This window comes from Oreochromis aureus, linkage group 3, assembly GCF_013358895.1.
Source record: "Oreochromis aureus strain Israel breed Guangdong linkage group 3, ZZ_aureus, whole genome shotgun sequence".
Classification (NCBI taxonomy): Eukaryota; Metazoa; Chordata; class Actinopteri; order Cichliformes; family Cichlidae; genus Oreochromis; species Oreochromis aureus.
Genome location: NC_052944.1, coordinates 26845231 through 26864919, shown reverse-complemented (window position 1 = coordinate 26864919; position 19689 = coordinate 26845231). Strand labels below are relative to the sequence as shown.

The 19689-nt window shown below is 42.6% G+C and overlaps 1 protein-coding gene and 1 long non-coding RNA gene across 2 annotated transcripts; one reads left to right on the top strand and one right to left on the bottom strand.

The window, feature by feature from the left end:
* Window positions 1-1412: 1412 nt before the first annotated feature.
* LOC116333582 (thioredoxin-like) lies at window positions 1413-19475 on the bottom strand. The gene is made up of 5 exons (XM_031756833.2): window positions 19347-19475; window positions 17534-17638; window positions 15340-15405; window positions 14742-14807; window positions 1413-1767 (listed from the first exon to the last, which is right to left on the bottom strand). The coding sequence occupies exons 1-5, from the start codon at window positions 19368-19370 to the stop codon at window positions 1705-1707; spliced, it is 324 nt and encodes a 107-aa protein (XP_031612693.1). The 5' UTR covers window positions 19371-19475; the 3' UTR covers window positions 1413-1704.
* LOC120439089 lies at window positions 10944-11510 on the top strand. The gene is made up of 3 exons (XR_005612371.1): window positions 10944-10965; window positions 11277-11365; window positions 11477-11510. It is a non-coding gene; the product is annotated as an uncharacterized LOC120439089 (long non-coding RNA).
* Window positions 19476-19689: the final 214 nt, after the last annotated feature.

The following is a 19689-nucleotide window of genomic DNA, read 5'->3' as shown; positions in this document are numbered from 1 at the left end:
AAGGTCACATTTGAAATAAAAACATGAAGACAATTTTATCAGCCTGAAATCAGGTTCCTGTTGATCACATTTATTTTATAATAAGATGAAATGTTGCATTTATCAGACTAACACAGAGGACTTTAGAGCTGCTCTTACCAAATGAACAAATATATTTTTATCTGTCTGTCTGGTGCATGTTGGACTCGTTCTTATCTGTACAGAAGTACAGACACTAAAGCAGAAAGTCAAAACACAGATTGGGCTCCACACTGAGTCCCTGTGTGCAGTCTGAAACTGAAATGACCGTTCAGATGTTTTACATATGAAATATTAAAAACTTAGGCTGATAAAGGCAAAAGTTTCCCTGGACAGTGGTTGTGTTTGTGCTCTTTCCTGCCTTCCTGCACACACTGTTGCTGTCCTGATGTGTTTGTGCTGACTTTGTTTGTGTGCATGATGTTAAATGGCCCAAAGCTGCTGCAAACCTCATTCTCAAGACTCATATTTTCCTATTTCAATGCATTTTTGTTGAGTATCTTGTTCACGGTATAGCTGGACGTCTGGCTGTGTGAGATACACTCAGAGTAGAAACTATGTGTGTGTTACACAAAGCATTTCTCAAATCTTAATTTGATATTTGGGGGGTGTGTGTGTGCGTGCGCATGCATGCGTAGGTGTGTGCGCGTCCTCTTCCTCATTTGTGCTCAAACAAAGGCTCACTCACACACAGTAGAACAGCAGCCTGATAAGCCGGTTTTAACCACTGGTTTGGCATTTTACCAGTACCTAATTAAGAACCAGTTCATGCATTTGAAGAAAAACACAAATGCTGGTGCTCAAAAAGCACAGTACAAACAACCTGTTGGTGTAAGTTGGAACAAGTGAGTTCAGTGGCTGTAGGAGGGTCTAACACAAGAACTTCTCACATGCAGTCCACAGATGTGAGCCAATTTCCTGCATATTGCCCAAACCTTTGCCACATCATGCAGTTGTTGGCTGGTTTTCAAAATGTGCTAATGGACCAACACATCAAGTTCACCAGCAAAAGCCCTTATGTGTCAGCATGTTTTCCCAAAACACGCTGCGCCAAAAATTGGTTCACCCCAAGGATCGGGTCCCCTTGCACAAACAGAGCGATATAGTGTCTGCTGTTAACTGCCAGCTCCAACATATGCTGCTACATACTTCCACAACTCTGTCAGTGCGCCCCAGGGTGGCTGTGGCTACAACGTAGCTTGCCATCGCCAGTGTGTGAATGTGTGTGTGAATGGGTGAATGACTGGATATGTAAAGCGCTTTGGGGTCCTTAGGGACCAGAAAGCGCTATATAAATACAGGCCATTTACCATTTACCATTTACAACACTTGTAAAAATTCTTGGCATGATGATCTGCAGTATATGTATAAACTATTCTGACATTTTTATCAAAGTCCATTCATAATTCATTTATTAAACTTTTTGAACACAACACATACAAAGTAATTCAGGATCACAGTCAAACTGTCATTAAAAACGGAATTAAAAGTACTGAGCAGCTTCATATTGCAGCCTGTTGTTAAGACAGGGACATTAACCTGTTACAAGATATGTGGATATATTATTGACTGTGCGGGACAGACTTCATTGTCAGGAGTAACACAGTAATACCGAAAATAATGTGAGGCACATTTTGTTTTTGGTGGGGAGGTTTTTTCTCAGTGTACGCGTGTTCACGGGACATCTCATCTGAGCTCTCTCACTTTTTGATGTAGCTGAGCTTCATCAGCACCAGTGAACTCATACACCTGAAAGAGGAGGACATTGAGTTAAAAATGGCATTTAAAAAAATTACATAATTTTTCATTTATCCTCAATGAATTGTAAAATAGGACACAATAGGCTTTTCACTAACAACCCAAACCTTGATTTAAATGAGATTTAACTCCGTTTCTTTAATCCTGAGACCATATATCCTATATGTAGCCCTCATTTACTCAATATCATTAAATAAATGGGCTTTGGGTTCTTTTTCTAGTGTACTCTCGTACGATATTCTTAAATTAACTTCTCTTTTGTTTTTGGGATCAGTGAAGCTTATTCCTTAACAGTAGCACTACACACTAAAATGAACAACAGTGTCTAACGGTGCAGTAAATCATGTCATACACATTGTATAGTAGAGCATTGCAACCCTCTTTTAATTTACCAAACAATGATAAACAACAAAATAATAAAATGGCAGGTTTCAATATTCAGGGAAACCAAAAAACACTCAGCAATTTACCAGCTGTACACAGAATCTCCACATATACAGTGTAAACCACCAGTGATAAAACAATTACAGTCCCAAACTAAACCTAAAGCCGGCAGAGATAAATCCTACGTTGCAGGCCTGTATTGCTCCAGTATAAATCCAAAACGATCTCCAAATCGGAAGTTCTTCACTCAACGAGCAAAAAGAAAGAAATAAACTCAGTACCTTGTGAAACTTGCAATTCCCACCAGATTAATCCAGGCAACAGGTTGTCTTCAGCTCCTTCACAAACACTCTGCTCTGAATGCAGTAGATGATGAGATGAGGTTCGTGATCTCCACGTGCTCCACAAGCTACCCGTTTTAGCTTCCCACGTTGCCAGAGGTACTCGGAGTGACGCGGGCACTCAGAGTGACTATCTGGGGTTTGTCCGTCGCTATCCAGTTCGGTAACGATCCTCTGCAGCTTTTTACGTCCCACAACTTTAGCGAAACGGCAGTCTACAGTAGTCCTTATTAGTGAATGGCTGGGTTAGCCTCACTTTAACTTAATGTGTGCACGGCCGCAGTAAACAAAACACACAGTCCAGCAGCTTCACGCCGAAACTTTACGTGTCATGTCACTAGCTTACCAACACTGTGACTTCTCTTTCCGAAAAGTCAAAACACACTTAATACTAGTACTTAAAAACAAGCTAACTTCTCCGGATGCTCCGTGTAACTCACGCACCACCACCCTGTGTCCTCGCGCTCTCTTTTTTTCTTTCCACCCTGTGTTACCTTCACAGACCATATCCCCGTAGGAAATTACAGTTCTCCCAAGCAATTCACAAGAAAAGAAAGATAACTTATTTTAAACAATGCAAACATGTTTTTAATCATTCTACATGAACTTTGATCTTTTTAATATACAACAAATTTAACAAATGAATTTAAGAATATAAATACCAAAGAGTTGGACTTTACTTATCTTTTACTATTTATGCATCTTTTTTAACCCGGGTTACACCCTCCCCCCACTAAATGTCTGGTGTCCTCAACAGACTACCAAGGAACTGCAAGAACTTCTTGGGAATTAGGATGACCCTTTCTACATACTATGGCTCTTAATCTTTGCCTATAGTGATGACAACCCCTCTATGTATAATAGTGATAGGCTGATCTTTAGCTTTTCCTGGCTCATCATAGGTTAAACGAACTACTGGTTTAATCTGTCTCTTGGGCCTTAGTGTAGGAGTGTTACCCAACAGATTACGGTGTGTATTTGGTTTCTGAGTTTTGGCAGACCGGGCTGTTCTGGGATCCAGATCAGGTTCTGGGGCAGAATCTTCATCATCTTCTTCATTTTGGTCAGACTCCTACTGAATATCCACCATTCGGTTGGGCTCAGTCTCACTGTCCTGATTAACGTCTCCATCCTCCAGTGGCAGTCCCTCATTTTCACTGCGCTCATCAGAAGCAGTTTCATCACTGACCTTGTCCTGGTCACTTGCACAATCCTCTTGTGGCACTGCTTGAGATCTAAGAGCCTGTCTTAATCCTTCGCTCACTCTTTCTTGAGTGTAGTAGTATCTCTGAGGCTCATAGTATTCACTCTCTGACGACGAATCAGAATCCTGTGACGGCTGAGGGTCAGACACAACTGTGGCCTGCTTTGGTTTCTTGCCCTTTGGTTTTTGTCTGCCACAACAGTTATTGCCTTCTTCAGGGATTGGCAATTTCACATGCTGGCCAACAGGAAGGATGTGGTCTCTGTGGATTGTTTTCAGACGACCACTTCCATTCTCTTTCTTTAGTTGGTAAACAGGAAGGTTGGGCATTTTTCCAACAACTTGGTAAGGTACTGGACTCCATCTTGTTTGTAACTTGTGCTTCCCTTTGAGACCCCAGTTCTTCAGTAGGACTCCGTCTCCTATTTTTAGAGACTGGAAACCAACTCTCTTGTCATAGCCCTTTTTGTTCTTCTGATGGACTTTGTCCGCCGTCTCGGATGCTAGCTTGTAGGCTTGATGGAGATCTTCTTTAAGCTTTGACACATAGCGTGAGTGACTTTCCTCAGCTTTGTCAATTGTGGTCCCAAAGCACAAGTCCACTGGCAGTCTGGCTTCATGATCAAACATTAAGAAGTATGGTGAAAAACCAGTTGCATCACATTTTGTACTGTTATAAGCATGGACCAAATAAGGGACATGCTGGCTCCACTGACGTTTCTTCTCTGTGCTTAGAGTACCCAACATTGAAAGCAATGTTCGATTGAACCGCTCTGGCTGAGGGTCTCCTTGCAGGTGATACGGAGTAGTCCGTGACTTCCTTATCCCCATGTTCTTCAACAAGTCTTTGATCAGACAACTCTCAAAGTCTCGCCCCTGGTCTGAATGGATACGAGCCAGAAGACCATAGTGGATGAAAAACTTATCCACTAAGGTTTTGGCCACTGTTTGAGACGTCTGATTCTTGGTCGGGAATGCCTGGGCATAGTGTGTGAAGTGATCGGTGACCACTAAAACATTTCTCATCCCCTTGGAATCCGTCTCCATTGAGAGAAAGTCAATGCACACCAGATCCATAGGTCCACTGCTGGAGATCTGGTGAAGCGGTGCGGCTCTCTGGGCAGGAGTCTTGCGTGTTATGCATTCACCACAACTTTTGATATGTTGCTCAGTGTCTTGCAGCATTCTTGGCCAGTAAAATCTCTGACGGAATAAACCCAGAGTTCTCTCTATACCGAGGTGTCCTGAGTCATTGTGTACTGATCTGGACACAACGTCATGATACACCTTTGGCAGGACTAGCTGATGAACCTCCTCCCCTGAGTGACGTTTGGTGATGCGGTAGAGCAGACCGTCACTCAGCAGAGTCAGCTTATTTTTCTCTCTTTTTAGGAGCGACAGCTCCGGACTGTTGCCTGTCCATAAATTCTGTTGGACAGCTTTGACCGCTGGACCAATGACTGGATCCTCTTTCTGTGCCTTAGCGAGATCAGCTTTTGAGACGTGTTCCAGTGACTGTAACTCCATTGTAAGAGGAAATGCATAGATGTCAGGGATGCATTCCGGGGAAGCCCCAGTTTGGTCGACACATCTGGTGGGACACTCGGGGCTTTCTGACACTCGTACACTTTTGCAGATGGATTTAACAGCTGCCTCCGGTATAGTCTCCCATTCAGTGTCAGCGTCAAAGTTTCTGGAGAGGATGTCTGCATCTATGTTATGCTTGCCTGGTTTGTAATGGACATCGAAGTCATATGTGGACAAAGCAGCTAACCATCTGTGTCCCACGGCATTGAGCTTTGCCGTAGACAGAACATAAGTCAAGAGGTTATTATCTGTACACACTGTAAAGCGCACCCCATACAGATAGTCGTGAAAGCGATCCACCACAGCCCACTTTAACGACAGGAATTCCAGCTGATGTATGGAGTACCTCTTCTCAGCCTGACTTAGCTTCCTGCTGGCAAATGCAACCAGCCGTAGGTCCCCTTCTTGTAGCTGGTATAGGACAGCCCCCAGTCCTTTGAAGCTTGCGTCCACGTGGAGCTCATAGGGCTTGGTAGGATCAGCGAAGGCTAATACTGGTGCATGGGTTAGGCAGTGGATGATCTGCTGAAAGGCTTTGCTGCAGGAGTCATCCCACCGATCTCCAAAAGGTTCTGACTCTTTCAAGTAGGACTTGTTGAGGTCTAGACTCTTTTTCTTACCCTTTTGTGTCGGAGCATAGCCAGTGAGCGGTCTCACAATGGCAGCATAGTTAGCAATGAATCGCCTGTAGTATCCGCAGAAACCTAAGCACGATCTCAGAGACTTTAGATCGTGGGGCTGAGGCCAGGTGGTAACAGCCTCAATCTTCTGCGGATCAGGAGAGACACCTTGGGCAGACACAATATGCCCAAGGTACTTCACCTGTGGCTGACAAAACTGGCATTTGTCCAGGGAGATCTTTAGTCCCGTTTCTCCAAGACGATCTAGGACTTTAATGAGCCGCTCTTCGTGTTCCTCCAGCGACTTTCCGAAGACAATCAGGTCGTCCAAGTAAACCAGGACTTGGAGGAGGTTCATGTCTCCGACTGTTTTTTCCATTAGACGCTGGAAAGTCGCAGGCGCTCCTGTTATTCCCTGCGTCATTCTCTCAAACTGGAAGAAGCCTAGGGGGCAGATGAATGTCGTCTTCTCTTTATCTTCCTCTGCCATTGGAATCTGGTAGTATCCACTACGCAGATCCAGCACTGTGAACCATTTGCTCCCAGACAAAGAATCCAGTGCTTCGTCACTGAAGGGGGTCGTGTACTGGTCTGGCACGGTCCCGCTGTTAAGGAGTCTGTAGTCTATGCACATCCGTATGGTTCCATTTTTCTTCCTAACTATTACAATCGGCGAGGCATAGGGGCTACGGGACTCTTTAATGATGCCGGCACAGAGTAACTCTTGCAGATGTTTTCTTACATCCTCTATGTCTGCAGGTGCCAGTCGACGTGATCTTTGCTGAAAAGGTCTTGTGTCAGCCAGGCGGATGGTGTGCTCCACCTCTTTTGCAAGGTCAACGTCCCATTCATGGACTGAGAAAACGTGGGAGCGTTCCGCTAGTTTCTGTTTAAGCCGGTCCTTCCACTCTTCAGGCACAGGAGAGTCACCAAAGTCGATCTGCCTGCTGTCAAATGCTGTCGTCTCTGGTTTTTTACTGGGCATGGAGATGACACTTTCGGTGCGATAAAGGTGACCCATGACGGTTCCAACAGGGATAACGGTTTCCCTGGCGGACTGGTTCTGCACCAGGATCCTGAAGCTGTTAACCTGTAACGCATTGGCTGGCACAACCATGGGTTGTAGCAGGACATCACCCGGCAGAGGAGCTAAGGGAGAAGAGTCAGACATCAAGATCTCTTTGCCAACTGTCTGTTGAAAATGAATTTTGCAGGTTATTTGCAAGTCTTTTCCAGGGGGTAAGGACAAGGGATCTGAACCTTGCCAAGTCACACAGGCAACCTGGTCATCCTGAGAGCCTAGGGGGATGGAGTCTGTGAGTGTGGGTAGCGACTCCCTGTGAATTTGGATGCCCAGGCTCTTGGTTATGTCACGCCCCTCTTTTCTGCATTCCTGTACCAAATCGCGGACATGGCTGGTGTTAGTGCCAACAATGACAGGAATCTGCTCTTCTTTTGGGCTTGGACAGATCAAGGCAAGAACTGGTACTGTGCGTTTGGTACCAGTCACTTCAGCTGGATACTCAACATCTACTACAACATAGCCAAGGTAGGGGTAACTGACATTGGACTCACTTAAACCCCAAATGTTGAGACCAGTGACCGGATGCACTGGGATGGAAGGCAGATGGGCTTTGTACCAGGACTCAAATATTATGGTGACCTGTGATCCACTGTCAAATAAGGCATCACAGGGCTGTCCATTCACTTTAAGTGGCACAGTACTTGGGGGCCCAATCAGTCCTTCTGGAATTCCAGCTGGGGTGGGAGAAGTCAGAAGACCCTGCTTGACATGGCAGTCAGTGTCAGTGGCATTACTTGTTGAAGTACCTGCACTTTCTTTCAGTGTCTTGACAGTTTGGATGAGCTTTCGTATAACTTTGCTCTGATTTTCAGGATTTTGACACTTTGCAACAAAATGTCCATTTTCCCCACAACAGTAACAGAACTGCTCACCCAAAGGCGTTCTGTTCTGATAAGGGGTCCTTGTCTTTGAGTTAGCCTCTACTGCTGCCACGGTAGCCAGTTTTAAAGAGGAGTCTGGAGCAGTATCTCTTTGGGCTACTTTCTGCTGCAGTCTTTTCACTTGTTTTTTCAAAGCAGTCAATTCTTTGGTGTCACCGTGCTCACTTGACTGCACTGAGGACGAGTCTCTCTTTGACATCAGGGGGCTTAGTCATGCAGGTGGCTAACTTGGCCTTAAGCTCTTTAACCTCAGCTTTGAGACTTTGTATTTCTGTATTGCCAGTCCCTGAAGCTTTTGTCTGTACATGCTGGACTGAGGTATTTAGTTTTCTCCTTGATGCCTCATACTCTTCCTCTGTGTGAATCTCACTTAAGAGTTGGAGGAAAGTTGGAGGATTGGACTTTCTTTCTCTCAGGCGCAGATTAATTAGCATGAGATCGGAAGCAACAGCCCCTCTCAGAAGTTGTTCTAGGCGAGCTTTGTCTTTGCTAGAAGCTGGAAATCCTCCTCTCTAAACAACTTTACTGAGGGCCCTCTCCAGACGCCTCAGAAAATCAGACAGTTTTTCACTTTGTTGTTGCTGCATTAAGCGGAAAGCAAAATAGAGATCATCCCCAGACTCAGCACTGCCAAATGTGCTTTCCAACGCCTCCAAGTATTCAACAGGGCCTGCCTCGGGGTCTGACTCCCGAACCGATTTGGCAATCTCCAACGCTGGCCCCTTTAAACTTTCCATCAACCTGCGCCTTTTCTCCTTGTCTGTGCAGTCACTTTCCTCTACCATGAGCCATGCCTGCTCAAGCCAGTGGTCAAAGGGGTCTTCACTAGGGGGAACTGGCAAGTTCCCTGAAAACAGCCTCAAATGCCGATAACCACCTTCAGCTTGTGGTTTACGTGCCTTCTCCAAAAAAAAAAAAAAAAAAAAAAAAAAAAAATCACCAAGACAGACTCAGTGGAGTTTACAGAAAGATCAGAGCTGGGCTGCGGAGGAGCAGGGTTGAGAAATAAGCTTTTTATGTCTTCAATAGACCTACCCTCAGTGTCTAGGAGACTCTTCAACTTCACAGCAAAATCGTCAGGAGCTGCATATTCATTAAGAGTCACTATCGGCCATTTCTCACCACTGTGCTGGTCCAGCACTTCCTTGGGTACATTATCTTTAGGTATACTTTGTTTGCACTCGCAGAGAACCATTAGGCAGCTCAAGGAGGTGTGGAACAAGCACCCTCTAACCCGGACTCGCCCTAGACACTTAATAGTCTCCAAGGTTTCTTCTATCTGGGCTATTTCCACTTCCTCTGGAACCAGAACCAAGAGTGCTTTAGCTTCCTCCAAACCTTCACCCCGACACCACCTCTTCAGCTCTGCAGCAAGCCCGGTGTGGTCTGCCTCACTCTTTATAGCCAAAAATACTAAGAAATGTAAACTAGCTACTGTAGGTTAACTTTTAACTTTTTTTTTTTTTTTTTTTTAGCGTGTTGCCTCTGTAATACTTCTATGAGACCCAAAAACATCCCAGCGGTGCCTCCATTTTATGTAGCCCTCATTTACTCAATATCATTAAATAAATGGGCTTTGGGTTCTTTTTCCAGTGTACTCTCGTACGATATTCTTAAATTAACTTCTCTTTTGTTTTTGGGATCAGTGAAGCTTATTCCTTAACAGTAGCACTACACACTAAAATGAACAACAGTGTCTAACGGTGCAGTAACCCAGATAGCAAGACGACATTGAATCTATGTTGATTTTTCATCCGAACCGTCGTATATGGTCGGGGTTGAAATGCCAATGTTGTAACAACATTGAAATACTGTGGTAAACCGACGGTCTTACTATAGAGACGTTGTAACGATGTTGATTCACCGTTGTTTTTTTGTCATTGATATTTGATCTATTTATAGTCGACCAGGTGACAACAACAACGTCGAGAAAACGTCTATTTATAGTTGACGATCATTCGGCCCGGTCACCATCAAAACCATCGATTTGTAGTTGAGCATTAAATTGCACTGCAACTGATCGGGTATAAAGTACCAGAGAAAGTAGATTTATTGTTCATTTGTTATCAATGACTTGGTCTAGTTCACCAGCTTTAAAAAATCGTGTCTACGTGCAATTTATGTATAGTTGACCGGGAAATTAAAGCAGCCATCACTTGGACTATTCCGCAGCACCCCTCTCACATTGGTACATCCCCCCAGGTATTCATTGTCTTCTACAGTAGAGCGGGACATTTGATTTACTCTCAGCAGAATTGACCGGAGAAGGCATCAGTTCATGCACCGCGCTGGCCTGCACCACGATTAGTATAAGGTAAGAATGAATGATTTTTTTTCCTACTCGTTATTTCCATGTTTGCATTTGAATAATAGTAAAAACTCATTAATGTTGTACATTAACGAGTTTTTTTTACTGTTATTTACGTTGCTCCCACAAAATGTGGGAACCCGAAATTGTGTCTACTTCTTGCAATCCGCAACAAATAAATTGCACTGCGAACAAAGTATATCAACAAAGAAAACATTTTCGTTTCATAATTTCTTCGTTATATTCCCTTACAAAGCTAGCTTTAACGCTCGAGGTTTCCTTTGTTCTTGCCGTCGCCGCCGGCGCTTGACCCAGACTTTCGCTCTGTAGTTGCTTAGTACTACAAAAATTCTAAATCTGTGATATATGATTGATAAACGTAAAGTTAACTGTATAAACGTGTTCAATGACTTTGTTACTTTTGATGATTGGAGAGCACTCGCCAATTCGCACACGAAAACTTTAGACTCAGTTTGAATGCTCACGCAGCATGCCCACGTGACTGTACGCTGCACGCGTACATGACTTTCCGTTTGTGCCTTGAATAATGAATAAGGCTACGTCCACACGCACCAGCGTATTTTTGAAACCGCTGATTTTTCTATGCGTTTGCACCTTTTGTCCACACGTAATGTATGTCTGGCCGTACATTGTGTTTGTATTTCCAGGCACATTTCACGAAGCAGAACGCAGTCGTCAGAGATATCCACGTGAACGCTGTGATACGCCTGACCTTCAGTCCGAAGAAGAAACCCAGACCAGTCTTAAAAGAAAGCACAAGTAAAACCTTTTTATTCACAAACATATCTTTGATTGTTAAGAATTTATAATCTTGTCTTTTGTACATATCTGTGGTGCTTGCATACTGCAACATCACCACATAATATAGTCCAAAAAGTGGAAGTTTGTAAACTTTTTAAAATGCAAAGCCGTGTACACTTGTGCACTTCAAAAATTCATTGTATACTGTACCTTCTTGCACGCCTCTGTTTCCTGTGTGTGTTGTTAGAAATCAAACTAACTTTAGGAAACAATATGCCAAAAGCATATTTACAATTACTTAAGACCGTTTTTAATTTCTTTTTCTTTAGACCAAATCCCCTGTACACATATACGGACTCAGAGGATGAGCAGCCTACAAAAAAATGGTTTCCCCAGGCCCTTCGAGTGAAAATACCAGGTAATAAAATACTGTCTAGTGTCTGTGTACATATCTGTGTCTGACACGAGGAAACTTTTTGACAAGTTGTCTGTATTCTTAAATACTTAAAAATTATCTTTTTCTAAACAGCCCTCATCACTCCGCAGTCTGCCCCCAGCCCACTGATAGCAACCATCATAATGCCCCACCCAGCTTCCGCACCTTTCGCCACTCTGGCACAAACCGACACAGCTTTGCGATCTCGCCAGCATGCAGTCTGATGTCTTCCCTATAGATGGTATGCTTTTTAAAAAGCTTTAAAGCTGCATCACAATGTCATTGTATTGTTATCTAAAAAAACCCAATTTATACTCCTGAATGTCATCTTGTTGTGATTTTTTTTTTTTTCTGTAGATTCCAGAGACTCTGTGAGGCCACTATTACAAGGCAAGTTTGAAAATCTTGGAATTTCACAGTTTACATGGTATAACAAATATATGTGACAGGCAAAACTAGTAAACACTTTTAGCAGTTACAAGAACTAACAAATGAATATCCAACAAAAGGGAATAGAAATACATTGTACTGCCAATACTTTGGTTTATTCTTTGTATGACTTGAAAATCAGGCTTTAGGGAAAACTAAATGACATGTTTCTATCATCAATTACATGAAGTAAACACACAAGCACTTGCATACACATTTAAGACATGAGACACGCTAATTCCATCTCTTAAAATGTGTCTATAGGTGAGACGCTTATGTTGATTGGTGCTGCTGGACCACACTGGAGGTGCGAGTCCGCCGTGTAATGGTTTATGCCATTACAAAGGAGCTGGCCTCTGTACTCAACTGGGCAGGGGAAAAACCAAGGACCAGACAAAGCAAAAAGGGCATTTAAAGAGACAGCGCTGTGCAGATGCATATTTGGTAAGTTTTAACATTTATTGTAGTTTTATGAACCTAAAGTGAACAATAAAGGGATCAATTGATGTGCTGGGTGCGTTTCACATTTCCTATGTCTGGTTTTTGCTATATTACTTTGTCTTTCTTAATAGCAAGACTTTCATGTCCGGTTAATCTGGAGATGGAGTCTTTGGTCTTGGTTTGTTTTGTCCTCGGGTTGTACACTTTGTACAGCCCGAGGACCCCATATTTTCTTTTTTTTTTAAAGGATACGCGGCACACCATGCTAAGACATATCACATTTTCAGCTTATAGCTCTTTGGGAATCAAATGTGGCAGTTTGCTGATTTCCGCCTGGTGACTTTCATGTTTATCAGCCTAGGAGTTTACATACTTTCTCCCTGCTGAAGACAGTTAACAAGAGCTTATTCATGTGCTCTAATTCCCTTTTTGTCTTTGTCTTTTTTTTTGTGTGTGTGTCTATTTTTGTCCTAGATGGCCTGGCGTAGCAGCTAGGGGCGAACTCTGTCTGAGTTGGTCTTTGCTCAAGCAGTCCAGAAATGGCTCAGATATGCTCCAGATCGTACGGGTGGCGCGCAGGACGCACATCATCCATCCCCATCCCAGAGTAAATAATAAAAAGTGACGTGAAACATAGAAATGTAAATAGGAAACTTTGTCTTTTAATAAAGTATTTTGCAAATGATACATGTCTATTGACCTTTTTTGGTTTTTTTGGTTTTTTTTCAATAAAAAGCAACTGTGCGAAAGAGGTGGAAAATCAATACCATAGCTCAACAGTGTTTCAATATCAGAATCTGACATTGTTTCAATGTCAACAGTGTTAGAAAATATAACGTAGAATCAATGTCAGGTTTCAACATTGATTCAACATCAAAACCTGACGTTGTTTCAACGTTAAAAATGGGTGCAAGAATGACGTTGGGTCAACGTCACACTTCAACGTTGCTTCAATGACGTCGCCTGATATTGACTCAACATTGTTTCAATGTTTCCTTGCTATCTGGGAAATCATGTCATACACATTGTATAGTAGAGCATTGCAACCCTCTTTTAATTTACCAAACAATGATAAACAACAAAATAATAAAATGGCAGGTTTCAATATTCAGGGAAACCAAAAAACACTCAGCAATTTACCAGCTGTACACAGAATCTCCACATATACAGTGTAAACCACCAGTGATAAAACAATTACAGTCCCAAACTAAACCTAAAGCCGGCAGAGATAAATCCTACGTTGCAGGCCTGTATTGCTCCAGTATAAATCCAAAACGATCTCCAAATCGGAAGTTCTTCACTCAACGAGCAAAAAGAAAGAAATAAACTCAGTACCTTGTGAAACTTGCAATTCCCACCAGATTAATCCAGGCAACAGGTTGTCTTCAGCTCCTTCACAAACACTCTGCTCTGAATGCAGTAGATGATGAGATGAGGTTCGTGATCTCCACGTGCTCCACAAGCTACCCGTTTTAGCTTCCCACGTTGCCAGAGGTACTCGGAGTGACGCGGGCACTCAGAGTGACTATCTGGGGTCTGTCCGTCGCTATCCAGTTCGGTAACGATCCTCTGCAGCTTTTTACGTCCCACAACTTTAGCGAAACGGCAGTCTACAGTAGTCCTTATTAGCCTCACTTTAACTTAATGTGTGCACGGCCGCAGTAAACAAAACACACAGTCCAGCAGCTTCACGCCGAAACTTTACGTGTCATGTCACTAGCTTACCAACACTGTGACTTCTCTTTCCGAAAAGTCAAAACACACTTACTACTAGTACTTAAAAACAAGCTAACTTCTCCGGATGCTCCGTGTAACTCACGCACCACCACCCTGTGTCCTCGCGCTCTCTTTTTTCCTTCTCCACCCTGTGTTACCTTCACAGACCATATCCCCGTAGGAAATTACAGTTCTCCCAAGCAATTCACAAGAAAAGAAAGATAACTTATTTTAAACAATGCAAACATGTTTTTAATCATTCTACATGAACTTTGATCTTTTTAATATACAACAAATTTAACAAATGAATTTAACTCTTTGGTATTTATATTCTTAGACTTTACTTATCTTTTACTATTTATGCATCTTTTTTAACCCGGGTTACATTTATATATTTATAAATGCACCATGGGGGGCTTAGGGTCAAACAGCATTTCAGTACACTGTATATACTACTGTATTGACAATAAAGCTCTTGAATCTTGAATCTGAATGGAGGTCTGGTTTCAAGCTTGCATCCATTGGTTGAAAAGGTTATTTGCTTTGCTGTTTAAGTCATTAGAAAATATTAAATGAATCATGTATGATCTGCCTTTAGAGGTTTACTGTGCAAGATTAAGAGGGAATCCTTAGGGCAACACGGATCTCATATGTGCCAGTTGAAAACAATACTGAGATTGTGATCGTCATTGCATAACCTTCATTGTTTCCAGGCTCAAACTCACTACATGCTAACCATCTCCATCCAGCTACATGAGCCACTTTGACTTACCTTCTGGTTATTCTTGTAAAAGTGAAATGCGGGCATGCGGGTGACATTATAGAAGGACTTCACATCCTGAAAGACAAAGCAAAGATATCAGATGAGCTGACGGGGTCATCAACACTCATCGCCCCTGACTATGGCCGGCTGAGACAAACTTGGGCAGCTGTAGATGTGGCAAGAGGCCAAGACATGTGCAAATAAATACATTAATATGGTGAAAAACACAGGCTTCTGCAGCTTTTATGCATATTAATTATAAGTTACACAAGAGCCTGTCTACATCAGACAAAGCCTCTCCTTCAGACTTCAGTGTTGCCAGTTGTGCAGAGTCAAGGCTTGTTTGATTACAGTCCGTGTTGTTTAACCTGGCCGGACCAAAGCAGTCGTTTACAGACGGTCACATGAGTTAGCTAGGAGTTTTTCCAAGAGAAAAATAAATCTTTAACTAACCTAGAAACCTATGCTGCCTAATGACTTTTATTTTCATGCAATGACATGAAAACAGAAATAAAATAAATCCACACATGGGAAACTAAAGTGGGTTCAGCAGCAGATGAAGTAATCCTAATGATTCTCCAGGCTTCCAAGCCAAACAGAGGCTTACCTTGCCATCATTTGCGTCCACCTTCAGGAAAATCACGTTTGCGTTGACAGGCTCCTCTGACATCTCCTGCAGGAGAGAGGATCGGCGAGTCAACACGAGAGCATGTACACCACATCTGCGACGTCACATGGATCACAAGAGTTTTGATCCTTGTCAATAGGTTCTCTTATTTAATTGTAAAAAAAAAAAAAAAAAAAAAATTTAATTGTCACATTGCTGCAGTTGCATGGGGATCACAATGAAGCTCTGCATAGTGCATAGTAGGGGACTAGAGCAGGGGTCCCCAACCCCCGGTCCGTGAATCGTTTGGTACCGGGCCACGAGAGATGAGGCTCGGTTGTGAAATGTATGGTTTTCAGGGTTTTATCAGTTTTTATCGTTATTTTTTTAATCGTTTTTATCGTTACCTCGATTTCCCTGAGTCTTCTCCCATGTGTTATGAATAAATCTTTTTTTTGGTACCAGTTCTGGGGTCCGTTCTTCGTACCTCGCTTACTACATCCAAGATCAAATGACACATCCAAGATCAAATCATCGCGCCAACTTTGAGCTCGCTATTCCGGTTCTCCGAACACACCTGTTGTTGACGATTAGTACAGCTGGATGAAGTAATGTGAGATCACTGGGTGGCTTAAAAGGGGCTACGCATCGATAGTAGAAACATTGATCGGCAACCCTTTGATTGGTCGGCGAAGATGTCGAAGGAGCGCGCTCAGTATTTTTCGGCAGCAGAGCAAGAACTCTTGATTGAAACTCCTGAAATCCCTCAGAGTTTAATTAAAACGCAAGGGAACACTGCAAAGGCTGCAAAAGCAAGGAGAGAGGGCTGGCAGAAAGTTGCTGACAAATTAAACTCGTAAGTAATTTATTATATTATATTACATTATATCATATTATATTATATTACATTATATCCTCTTTCACATTAGAGCCACAACAGGACCCACTAGAACATGGGAACAAGTAAAAGTGAAATATAAGAATATTCTACAGAATGGTAATATTTATCACTTATATTGCTTTTAGTCTCTTGAAAAGAGACCCTGAAATAATCTGTTTGTTTGTTTATAACAGCAACCAAGAAAAGGGCAGAGCAAATAAAGACAGGTGGTGGTCCTGCACCCCCTCGTCACACCCCGGCAGAGGAGCTGGCCCTAGGGTTGAATGCCACCAGACCCATTGTTGAGGGCATCCCTGGGGGCAGCTCTTCCTTAGACCAGCAGCCGGGGTGCAGTAGCAGCACCTTCATAACTGGTGCTATTTGTACAATGTAAAATATTTGGTTGTTGCCTTAATTAAAATGCTTTTTGTACTGTGACCTTTATTGACATTGTGGGTTTTTTTGTGTGTAGTTTCACATAACACTCCATCACTTTTACCTGTTCCCATGCAAGGGGTGACTGAAGCATGCACAGTAAGTTGGGATATATATATATATGTATATCTTTTATTTAATTATTTATCGCTTTTATAGCCGTGGTCTCTCATCTTGATTACACGAAGTAATTTACTATTACTACTCTAAAATATGAATTACATCTGAAATAATCAAATACATGACATAGAATGATTAATAGTACATTTCCCTTTTTTTCGGAAATGACCTGTATGTATCTGTATGAAATCAATAAAATAATCAAATACTGCATTATCTTTACTTACATTGACAATATTTATTTATGGAAAAACAGTGGAGAAATATTGCTGTTGCTTTCGTATAAATGAAGCGTACATACCTGAGTGGCCGCGATCTAATCCTTTTTACATAAAGTAAGCCTGCTCCCAAGCAGGTTTACGCTTACGGATCTGTTGCTATGACAGCAAGTCCCGGATGAGCTTCGGAGAACCGAACGATCCAAGATCACGCGAAATCGTCAACAATCAAATCCAGCTAACTTACTTAGCGAGGTACGAAGAACGGACCCCTGGTTTTATTCTGTTGTATTTATCCGCAACACCTTAAAGGCCGGTACGTGAAAATATTGTCGGACATAAACCGGTCCGTGGCGCAAAAAAGCTGGGGAGCGCTGGACTAGACCATCAGTACCATAGCGGTTCCTCTGACTCAAGTTATTGTAATCTGTGAGGGACCGAAAGAAACTTGAGATTCTTTGTGAATTTTGGACATGCAAAAGCTCATGAGACAATAAGCTAAAAAACTAAATAACATATTTTTAGATTTGACATCACATACAACAAAAATTGGGGCCATCATTTGGCAGGGGCCACACCACTCGGCTGTGAAGTCCACCACCACCAGCTTGTCTCCAGCGTCATTCAGGATTTTCTGGAACTCATCCTAGACAGAGAAATGGAAACGACATGATTTTATGGAAGGGTAAGTGGAAGAGACTGAAACAGCATGTTCAGCGATTTAGCGGAGAACATGGGAAGAGCCGTTTTGGTGGTCATCCAAAGGTTTAGCATTAGCGCACCTTCAACGGGTGCGGCCTCCATTTCGCAATCGCCACAGCCACCTAAACGGCTCTTCCGATGTATGCAGATAAATCGCTGACGCACAACAGTCGCACAACCCCACCACTGCAGGAACACTTTAGGGCGGGAGGGTTTATTTTGGCATTTTCGCCAGCCAGCAGAATAAGTTTCGCAACTACATTACTCAAGGATTTAAACCAACACACACCAAAACATATATCAGTGTCTCATCTTCAAAGTAGCCAGTCTTTTTACTTACATTTCTCCCTTCCTAATTATATCCCTCCCTCCATTTTCTTCCCATGCTAATTACACCTTCCTAGCCCCATTCCTCAATATGTTGTTGGAACTGTCGCCCCTCATCTTGCCCTTCTCTACAGTGGTGCTAGCAACAGCAGCAGGCTCTTCTGAGGGCTTGTTCATACTTGTTGCTGGTGCTACTGTTGAAGGTGCAGCTGCAGCCTCGACAGTTAACATGTCGGTTTATTTGACACGTTTTGCTTCATCTATTTCTAATTTCTTTCTCTCTCAGCTTTTCAGCTCCACCCTATAAGTTGTGTTTGTCCACTTGTATCAACCACTTCTTCCACGCTAATTTCTGTTCTGCAAGCTGCGTGAGCGCGCAGGGAAGGTAGGGAAAGCCCCGGCTGCATTATTAAATTTGATTATGCAATCCAGTGTTAGTGATGAAAATTAATGAATGGGCAGCTGCCGGTGCGTTGTAGGCTAAGCGGTATGCCAGGTTACCAGTCCAGCCCTGCTAACCGATATACCGGGGATTCCCTGCTCAGAATGGCCTTTAATGGCTGATCTGGTGATGCTGTGGTCCGCTGACCTTTGTAAAGTTTATTTACAAATGCAATACAATCAACATGTAATCACAACGAGGTTTAGAAAGACTGCCCGCGGGCACTTCCCTGGAAATTTACCTAAACAGCGTGCGCACTTAAGGCCGCGTGTGGAGCACAGGTGTTGTGTGAAGAACTGATTGTCTGGCAAAAAGTAATTTTTAATGTTTCGATGGGGCGGGGGTTATGTGTGATGTATTGACTTATATTGATAAATACACTTTAGTGAACAGGTTTTATAAAAGTGCTATATTAAAAATAAATGATCAGTTTTTCAAGTATCTTTCCAAGTATCTGGCCAATTAAAAACATCTTTATATAACTATTGTTATACTTGCTGAGATTCCTGCTGCCCTCTTGTCCAGATCTCTCTTTAAAAAAGACACTTATTAATACCAGTGAGTACTTTTAACTTGATAAATAAAGGATGTCACTTCGCAAGAAACGGATTGCAGCTTCTAACGCGTGACTGGAAGGTTGTTTGTAGCTCAAGATGAATTTATATCATTCATGACGGATATCGTTGACATATATTTCACATTTTACAGGCCAACAAGTCATTTACAGCAGGTTAAATACGGATATCCCTTTTTGGCAGACGATCACGTTTTGGCACACCTGCGCGCGACTGCTCCGATACAAAACAGTGGAGCGTGAAAACATCCATTTACTTATTATAAAAGGAGAGAGGCACAGAAAACAAATCAAAAAAGGCAAACTTACCAGATCTTTCACGTCGTAAACCATGATACCAGCTGATGAACGTGCCTCGGACAGAACAAAGTGCCAGCAGACGCCCCACGCTTTAAAAACTGCGTAAAGTTAGTCAGTAGTCCCACTCAAACCGGAAGTCTCTGTATTTGTTTTACACAATAAGAGTGTCTAATGAGCTAAAGAGTAAATTAATTGGTACTTAGCTGAGCACTCCAAGCGCTTTCTACAGGCTTTGTTCAGCCAGTCAGACACTGTGCTTTTATATCTGGAGCACAATTTCAATCCCATCGACCAGGCAGCTCCTTAAAAGCAGCACATATAAATATTTTATTCACATCAGATTTAAAGCTAA